General features: G+C 40.3%; 1 protein-coding gene across 3 annotated transcripts in view; it reads left to right on the plus strand.

The window, feature by feature from the left end:
* The window catches only part of SHTN1 (shootin 1), a 102,016-nt gene extending 92,005 nt beyond the window's left edge, over window positions 1-10,011 (plus strand). For all 3 annotated transcript variants that reach the window (XR_012498396.1, XM_019725250.2, XM_019725249.2), the window contains one exon: window positions 8,183-10,011. Coding sequence is in view for 2 of the 3 variants with exons in the window: in XM_019725249.2 (XP_019580808.2) it covers window positions 8,183-8,402 (220 nt within the window). In the remaining variant the exon portion in view is untranslated. The remainder of the gene's footprint in view (window positions 1-8,182) is intronic.
* Window positions 10,012-10,279: the final 268 nt, after the last annotated feature.

Raw genomic sequence — 10,279 nt, forward strand, 5'->3', positions numbered from 1 at the left:
GAGTTACAAGTAAACAGGCAGTCAACCTCAAAGATGATTTTTCATTTCATCTAGTTACAGTTCTTTTATAAAACTGTAGAAGAGGGAGAGCGCATTTGAAAGTGAACTCAGGTTCCATTGTAATTGGTGTGAGTCGTAGTGATTTCATAGCTGTGTCCTCATCTCTTGGTCCTTCTCCAAGATGCTTTTTAGCCACAATCACCAGAGACTCTTCCAGTTAACACTTCTCTAACTCATCACGCTTCTCTTCACTCCCCATCTCCCCAAAACTCTAAGCTTTATCAAGCTCTTTTAAATTTCTCTTTTAACCACCAGACAGGCTGCTAGTTTGCCTTTTTTGTTTGGGAGGTCAAAATAGGTCACATTATGCCCTGGAAGAATTTGAAAAACAAAAGCACATGTAGCAATTACAGGACTTCAGTTTCAATAGAAAAATGCTCATTTGCAATGAAAGCATTTTTTTTTTAATTTTAATTTGCATTTAATTTTGTGATCTGTGGTATACATGTGACTTTTGGCCCCACCAGATTTATTTTTGTAAGAGTTCATCTTGTTTGAGTCATTAACTGAATACCAAAGGTTAGTTGATAAAAAATTTTAGATACCTCTTAGTGTGATCAAACATTTCTGAGACAGAAAAAAAAATCAAATTGCTTCTCAGGTTTTCAATTAAAAGTAAGATTGATTTTATCATTGTTTGACGTCTAACTTGTCTCTTCATTTTTATTTCATTATTTCCAGTATGAAACTAACATGGAAAAATGAAATTGAAAAGCACGGCTCTTTTGGATTGGAGCTAGAGAATCTGAGCCTTTGAATTTGTTACCAAATAGAAATTGAGATTCTTAACTTTTAGGGAAACTTAGCTTAAATTATTCTCTCTAATATTGATCACAGCTGGAAATTAATTTGGTTGGTCATGCAACTATTCCTAAAGAGAGATTTGGGTCAACATTTTGTTCAAACGGAAACTAGAGGAGTTCCGTTAGTCCCCCTGGTGGAAAGGGTATGTTTTCTTTCTCTTATTCCACCTCCACCATTTCCTCATCTCTTCTCCTCTCTCCCCTTTTGTGTATGTGTGTGTGCTCATGTGTGTGCATGTGTGCGTGGTGTGGAGCGGAGAATGAAGGGCACCTTTCCTGTACTTAGTAAACATTTGTTTCCGAGTCGAGACTACTAGCTAGCAGAATGAACGGCATGGAAGTTACTGCTTAATCGGACGCTCTTATACAATTAAAGGATTTGTTCTGCTCTGCACTGTAATCTTAGTGCTGCTGAATTGTGTACTGACACTGCAGGAAACAGCGAGGCTGGGCAAAGCACGACTACAATGGTTCTCCTTGTGTGCCTGTACATGGACCATTAAGTTTCAACAACAAAATTAACAGAACAACTGGATGTGCTGGAAGTTGAGATCCCCTCACTTAGTCTTTTTTCCTACCCCCCAAGGAGTTATCCTGTGGATTGTCCGGAAGATGCGCCTGGCAGTTTAGTCTCACAAGTGTTCTGAGTTGCTGTACAGACAGACAGCAACTTCCTTCCAGATTAATTGTTGAGGCTGTATTACATACAGCTACTGTTAAAATTCTGTTGAGTAAATCTCAAAATGACTGTTAAAACACTGCTGAGTAATTCTCAATTCTCTCAAAGAATTAATTGCCTTCTAACATTTGCCTCCAGTGGCAAAGACCTGTGATTTTAAGAGACTTAGCCTAAAGTATAGCGCTTCTGCAGAACCAAATTGCTTTTGGTGTTTTGTAATCTTTTTTAATAAAAACATCTCCCAGTAGTCTCTGCAGTACTTGTGTTTCCTTTTATTTGTGTGTAGTGGACTCGAGGGGAGATTTTTTTATTCACTCAAATAGAAGTAGCCGACTAAACCTTAAATGCAATTTCAGACTTAAGGATAAATTGACCTAACTTCTGAAATCTCATAAACACATTTCATTTGAAATATACTTTGTCATAACTATATGAAAAATAGCACACTAAATTCTGTGTGACTTCCCATCTTAAAAGAGATTTTAAAGTATATAATACAGTAAATTTAAAGAAAAACCTTTACAAATTTAAACATATTGTTTGGAAAACTTAGCGTGAAAATGGTGAGCATTTTGGGCTTGGCAGCTTTCTTGAGGAGCCAGTGTTATACGAATGTGGTGAATTTTGTGGAAGACTTTTTATCTCTTAAAATATTTCTTTAACATTCACTTTTAATAATTGGGATGTGAATAGATTTTTCCCACAGTGACTTAAAGTTGTGCACAATTACGAAAAGCTTTAAAAGTAGCCCCCAAAAAGTATCGCGTACTTTCAGAATCTTTGCCTGAGCTATTAGGTTGGTGCAAAAGTAATTGCGGTTTTTGCAATTTTTTTTTTTTTAAACCTGTTAATTACTTTTAATAAACCGCAGTTACTTTTGCACCAACCTCATAAAATCAGTCTTCCTTCACGCTTTATCAGTGTTGATTTTGCTGGCGAGAACGGTTCACTTTCCCGAGCCCTCCGTGGGCCAGTGTATTTTGGAACCTGTAAATGTCCACAGTTCAGCTTACACTGGAAGAAGAAAAGAGCTGGGGCGAGGCTTTGTAGCATGCCCGTGGTCTGCGAGGCAATCCCTGTACTGCGATGCCTGTGCTGCAGCTACTCCATTCAAAGAAATATGGCTGAGTGTGGACACAGAGGTCCCTGCCCAGCCATTGTTACCTCTGTCAGAAAGGGATTCTCATTAATCTTGAGGGCAAATCAGTGCCTAGAAGCCGATGGCAGATTTTCGACCATGGCGGTATGATGCTGTTTAACAATGTTATTTTTTCCCAAATCGACAAACTATTCTTTGAGCTAAAATGGAGTTTTAAAAAGTACACAAAGCCAAAGGAAATGAGCTTTGTTCTACCTTTATTATATTGAAAAGTATTAGCATTGGTAATAATATAGAAAGTGTTATTTTATGTTTGAAACTGTACTTTGGGAAATTTTGGGTAAGTGTATGAAAATCTGAAAAATAGGGTGTCTGAGAGAAACAATAAAAACTATGTCTGCTGTAATGCCATTACTGCTGTAGTGACTGTATAAAAAGGCTTGGGGGGAAAAAAGCCTTCTTATTTTACACAAGGGAAAGTATAAAACTGACTTCCTCTTTGGAGTTTTCCCAGGAAACTACTTTATAAAGACAAATTTAAATCTTTCCGTTTTCTGTCCTTGAAGGTGGTAAATATGATTGCAGCTTTATCCATTTTATTGTAAATGAAACAGAGTTCAGACCGTCCGGCTGTGCGTCATTTGTTGGATGGCTGCCACAGACTAATGCAGACGTCCCACTGTGAGACCAGAGAAGAACTATACTTTGATTCACCAGATTGTGTTAAATAGTCCAGCTGTTGCGATTTGAAAGATAGTTACCTCAGAAGTGAAATAGAAATGAACTTGGCATTTATGCCTCAAACCATTTTTATACTGTTTGGCAATCAGCTTTTCAGAGGTAGCATTTTATAAAATAACTCTTGCGGCTTAAAAGTTTCATTCACTGTAATATTCAAAATGTCCCACCTTTATATTATCAGTAAAATTAAGCTTGAGTGATATGCAGAATTTGCATGAAATAAGCATTTCCCCCTTCATTTCATAAGCTTTGATTGTATTCAATTGAGCTCAGAACCATGTCTATTAGGGCTCTTTTGGGGCATTAGTTAATTTGAATTGCAGCCGAAATGTTAGCTAGAATGTTGTTGAATATAATTGGAACGTGGAAAGTTGATTTTGAAAGGTATTTCATTGAATGCAAACAATGATGTGCTTTTTAAAAATTAGAATGCTATGCTTTCATGTCTTGTAACACAGTCTGAGAAATCACTGAGTTCTTTTTAAAGTTCAGCTTTGACAATACTGTTTGCAGTGTTCTGATTCTTCTGGTCCCAGAACGGTTTGGAGTCAAGTCTTTCCTTTTACCAGCAAGTGGCCCCACCTGTCGGAGCCCCACAGTCTGCTCTCTTGCAGTTGGGGAACATAGCTGGTTTCGGAAAGGGCACCCAAGTTGTGCTTGGACATCAGGCTTCATAGAGTGGCATAGGTTGGTATATTGTCTCCTAGCTTTCATTTAGCTTTCTGGTTTTTCTTTTTGTCTTGAAATAGCCCTTGAGAAAACAATCTGAAATGACCTATGATAATATCTATGTGAATGGACATAAATGACTACCCGTATGTTGTGGTAAGAAAAAGAATACTGGATGGGAAATCAAGATGCCACAGTTTCAGTCCTGTATTTTCTGTGGACAAGTACGTGCCCTTGGACAAATCATCTAACTCACTATTCTTTAGTGTCTTCATCTGACCTATGAAAAGGGATCACTGATCCCAGCCAACCTGAATATCCCATGATTTTGGTCTTTATCTCACCTATAAAATGTAAGTTTTACTTGGAGATTTTGCAGCATACAGGAAAACGTCTGCCCTACTTTTCACGAGTACTGAATTTTAGTTCCTTATTGGTGGTCATTGCCCTTAGATGAAGAATTAAAGTAGAAAAAGTGAACGGAACAATAGTCCACTGCAGTTCCTACTGGGTTGTTGCATTTGAATGCCTGGGATTTTCACCTTGGGGAAGAAGCTTCATATTTGACCTTCTAGAACCTGCCACTACAGCTGCTTAGAGCAAGAGCCTGGGTCCTTGGCACCATCACTGTTGGGGCTCTCTGGCTCTTCCCATAAGTTGGGGATGGAGCTAGAATGAGACCTCAGAGGAAGTTGCCTAATTCCATAAGGGTCCCTGGGCAGCTCCTCAAGGAAAACAGGAATGGACCTAATGATCTCAAACTGGGAGGAGCTACAAGTCACAAAGGAAAAAAGAAAACAAGAATACCTTGAAGGGTTGGACGTTTATATTTACATATCTGAAAGATGCAGCTGAAAACGGATTCAGCAAGAAATAAATCAGACACCATGCCACAATTAGCCTGTAGCATCATTATGTTTCAGGAGAAGATGCCTTTGGTAAAAGAGCACAGTGCTGTGAAAAAAGCAGGAAGATGGAGATAAGAATTGCTGGTTCTTGTTCTGGGCCTGCTGCTGATAAGCTGTGTGATTTTAGGCCAGGCTCTTCCCCTCCCCAAATGTCATTTTCCTCTGCTGTAAATAAGGACAGGTTGGACTCAATGCTTGCCATAGTCCCATTTAGTTTTGGAACCCATTCGGATTCCAAGTCAGTGGGCATTAACCTTGAGAAACCCGTTACTCTGACTCAATGCGTAGATTCAGAGAAATTGCCCACTGTGCCAGGTTCAGTGATAATCAACAAAGGAGCTCTCAAATCGTAGCCTACAGGTGACTTAATAATAGATTAATCTGCAGTTGAGAGGCTTACTTCAAGAAAGAGGAACAATTCTTTGCACTGAGACAATTCCAGGACAATTTCAGCCTGACAATGCAAGGTTTCTGAGTTTTCAGTTCAATCAACACCCATCTGTTGCTGTTGGGCAGCCCTGAGAGCACTTCTTGGAAGTGTTCAGCCTCCAGCCGATGAAGAAAGCTTTTGTAGGATGTGCTCACCACGGTTTCACCTGCAGACACACGCGGGCATAAAAACATCCCTGCTAGTTCTACAGAAGGGATCCAGGTCAATATGGGTCCATGGACTTTGTTCACCTAGAATGAGATGAATGCTCGTTTGCCTGCTTAGAGCGGATTCACTGGTTTACAGAACGGTGGCCTCAAACCTAAGACATGGGAGCCAGACTGGTGATTTGATGCACGGGTTTGGCTGTGGCTTCGACTGTAACAACCTAGCGAGGCTGGAACTTCCTTTCTTAGAACCCCCTTGCCCGTTTGCTTCTATTACTGCGTTAAGGTTGACCAGAAGAGAAATTGGCGTGGGATTTAGCACATAGAAGTGACCTATTGTCTTTTTTCTTTTTTTTAAAACGCTGTGACGATCCCCGTAGGGCAGGTGCTGTTAACAGTTCATGCACGTTGTCACCTATTTGGCATGTGCCAGCAGCTGGCTGGTCCACGTGGAGTGGCCTCCCCAGTGTATACTGTAGGTGGTCTGCGGCATCAGGATTGGGGATTGTGAGAGGCAGCTGCGGCGCTGGTTTGTCCTCGGTCTCTTGCCACTTTTCATCCATCTTCCTTTTCAGCTGCCAAAACTGCTGACTTCAGGCCCAGCGTCAGACTTAGAGGCCACAGACCTACATGGACTGCCTAACCAGCTCCCTCCACTAATAGGAATTAGCCCGGGGTCTAATTTCTGTAATAAATCCCTGATAACACGCATGGTAGTTCTGCCTCTCTGACCGTCCCCGAGTAGATACAGCCTTTCAGGTGTTGCTTGGGTCAGAGAAAGTCAAACCAGGTATCAGTGGGAAAACTACAGCCCATTCTGATTTCCAGAGTCTAGTAACAGACATCCTGACAGGTGGGTCCTCGGCCAAGGTATATGAAGAGTGTCTTGATGTTTTCTAATGACAAGGACGTTACCAAATCAAGGCAGAAATGAAGGAATCTGTCCTCACTACAGCATAGCTTTCCTCTCAGGCTCCTGGGCATGTCTTTGCTTTTAGCTCCTCCAAAGAAGGTAGAATTCTGTGTTAGTCACTTAATGATGATGAGCACGCCACAGTTAGTATAAGCGGATAACCAGATGAAGTGCTTTTCAACTGTTTCAATAAATCTCATAGTATTGGTCAGAAAGTGACAAAACTGGTCATTGGGGTTAAGGGTTTTTGTACCTGTTGCTGGACCACGGAGGCCACTTTCTCTCAATAGTTGATCATTTGTTCGTTGTTTTTGCCGTGTAACAGAGACCTCCACGCCTCCTCACATCTAAAGCCTTCACTTCTGCCCATGCATTCTGAGCCTTTCTCGTAGTTAATTTGTATCTGCTCATTTGTTTAGTCCACAAATGAGTCTGCACAAGGTGCTAGCTAGGATGTAACTGTGAACAAAGCTGAATAGTCTCTGTTTCATGTAAACTGCTTACATTTTATTTGGAGAGATAAACATTACACAGCTGATTGCACAATATTTATGAGTGTGGTCAGTCCAACCAGGGAGAAGTATTGAGTGGTAAGAGAATGCCTCCCCAGCAGATGTGACCTGCTCTGGGACTCAGAGAGTTGTGGAAATCAACTCTTGGTGAGGGGCTGGTAGAGCAGTGGGCACAGCCTTCCAGCAGTTCACCAGTAGATGTCCTGACAGCCAGAGGTGGGACAGGGTGTACTGCTTCATGGTTAACATCTTAGCGTTTGCCAAGAAGACCAGATAAGTCTGAACAGCTCCTGCCATGTGCATCCCTCAACCTTCAGGCACCAGGCCAGCAGCCCAGTACCTTCAGATGGTGGCTTCTGACCGTGACTTGAGAGAATGGGGTGTCGATTGCCAAATTTCCTGACACATGGCAAGAGAAGAGTGTTTCAGGACATCTCTTTCCACAAGGAAATTGTCACCCGCTCAGCTTGAGAAGCAGTAGCTTCTTGCATCGGAAGAGAAGAGAGGGAAACATCTGAAGAAGAAAGAAATTGTATCTGAAATTCAATAAGAAATTTCTCAAGAAACATGATTCTCCTTTTTAGAAAAAGTTTCTGGTGGCTTAGCATTTTAGCTTCTTCTCTGGGTTCTCCCATCTGCCCTTCCCCCCTCACCCTTCCCCAGGTCTGACCAGATTCCTCGTCAATAGTGGCAGCAGCCGACACGTCTGTCAGCTTTCCATCAGCCATGGTGGTGATTTACCTCCCTCATCCCTGCAGTCTCCTCAGAACTAATCTACAACCAGATATACCCAGGGACACGAGAGAGAGGGGTAGCTGGTAGCTGGCTCCTTCCAGCTAAGTGAAAGCAGGTCAGGAGTCTGGGCACAGGTGTAGGGCGGTGTGCACGTGTTCATAAGCTTAGCACTTCCTGAGTCGAGCATGTAATTAAGCAGGTAGGTGCATTTGGCTCTTTAACATTTCTGTAGTTAATTGCTCAGACTTTTGCCGCCTTCTTTCTTCTGGTCTTCTGCTCCTAATATGTAATCTAATAGCTCTTTTTTTTTTTTTTTCTCTTAATGGCTGGCATCTTGTAGACCATTTTGTGCATGTGGATTAGACTTAGAACATTCTGGGTTGTTTGATCATCTGAATCCAGGAATGTGAAGGACAACTATTTTCTCTCTCTGTTTCTTCTTATTGTTTGACTGTTCGTTCCCTAGGCCTCCCAGTAACACTGGATGGAGGAGACGGTACGATGGCAGTGAAACGCACGCTGAACCAGTTGTAGTTTTAGATCCTGTTTCAACACATGAATCCCAAACCAAAGACCAGGTTGCTGAAAAAGATCCAACTCAACACGAGGATGATGAAGGCAACATTAAACCAGATGACAAAGAAGACAGTATTGAAAAAAGAGACACAGACAGCTCCAACTGCTGATCCGTAAGCCACAAGGCTGACGTGTGTAGAATTCCTTGTCAGTAAGCACAGGATTACTTTTGGTGTATTGGCAAGGGCTACAGACATTCTGCTCTTGTCACTTGTATTCAGATTACAGGTTCTTTTCTGGTGTCACTTTTGTAATAAGTAGTTCACCTATAAACATAAGTAAGCTGTTGAGCAAAATACACATTCGATGTAGTGTTTTTTTATCTTTATAGGATAAGATTTTTTTCCAATTACTGTATTAAGTGTGACTTCTTTTAGAAGGTTACAAAAAGTCAGATGTTGATGTCTTTTTAGGTCATGTGCATACCACTATTCAAATGTAATGCTGAAAGTTTACAGTGCTGTGGGTAATTGGATAAACAGACCTGACCAACTTAAGGTGATTTAAAAAGCCCTCAGATAAGGTTTTTGTGTTTTTTTGTTTTTTGATTTTTTTTTGTTTTGCCTCTGAGCCTTTTTTTGCCTCTGAGCCTCTTTTGATGGAGAGACTGTAGTAGCATGGAAATTGTGAGACACTATGGCATATAGATTCCTTTCTAGTATATACTGAGATAAACTTAAAATTCAGGAGCTGGCATCAAACCAGTAGTCGCATAGTCAATGTTAATTACACACACTGTTAACTATGGGATGAAAAATACATGCTATTGATCATGTCCAAAGCCTCCCAAGGACTTGGGTGGAAATGCTCTGGTGGCCTGAATGCAGAATTGAGGTGAAAGTGCAGCCCTTGAGTTCAATGGAGTGTTGGTAAACCATGTGCTCTGTGCTATGAGTTAATTGTGTTTTCTCATGTACTAATGTGGCACAAGTACCATATTTTATCACAGTTCTTATGTACAGTGAAGATCAGCGACAAGCACACAATTTTCTTGCTTCACTACTGTTCTACGTTAGGCAGGGTTTTTTTTTGTTTTGTTTTTTGGTCTTTTTCTTTTTTTTTTTTAAGAAATTAAGTGGTAGTCAGTCTCTAAAAATACAATGTTTCAGCCTACCACAGTGAATAAATAGAAATGTAATCAGGGATTTTTTTAAAAAGCTTATGCAGCTTTTCAAAGTTGATTGTTTCAAAATTGGTGTTTATTTAAAATAAGTGGTAATGTACTTGAATGCTGTTTTTTTATGACAATGATTCAGTAATGATAATTTTACTATTAAAGAAAGTGAAAGGTTTGGTTTTGTTAGCATGGCTCAGCATGTAGCTGTCAGGTGTTTCTTACGAAGGGCAAAGGAAAATGATATAGTAATAATTGCAGTATTTGTATTGTACTTTATTTTTGCACGTATGCTAAGCATAGGCTTGAAGAGGTGGGTAGTTTACCTGACGTACTTCCTGTATTTGGAGATAATTATCTTTCTGTAGGTGCATTGTGCTTGACTGTTTTCATGTTCTTCCAGTGATGATTTTACAGTTCCTTCTCAGTTTCCTCCTGGGGAATTAAAATGTAATGGTTTTCAACTGTAATCTTCCCTAATTGAATAATACTGCTATATGATATACTAACTACAAACTGCATTAATGCACTTCAACAAGTTCTGTTATGCTGTGATTGAACTCTCTTCACCACACTTATTAAAAAGCACCCAGTTTCCCATGAAAGGTCAATTGTGGTTATTGACATTTTTGGGTTAGTTGCTCAAACTTGACATTCTTTAATAAGAAAATTATGTGAGTTGATAACTTCAGTAATTTTGAATAATCCACACAATGGCTTATTTTGAGGACTTTTATTCCACGTTTCTTCATACTCTCCTCCTTCCTGTGTCTGTCATCAGTCTGTGGGCGTGTGTCATACACATTTAGGAATATAAAGATAGTCTTATTCCATATCTTACCACACACATCAACAGAACATTGCAGTTATAAG

This window comes from Rhinolophus sinicus, linkage group LG07 (genome assembly GCF_036562045.2).
Source record: "Rhinolophus sinicus isolate RSC01 linkage group LG07, ASM3656204v1, whole genome shotgun sequence".
Taxonomy (NCBI): Eukaryota; Metazoa; Chordata; class Mammalia; order Chiroptera; family Rhinolophidae; genus Rhinolophus; species Rhinolophus sinicus.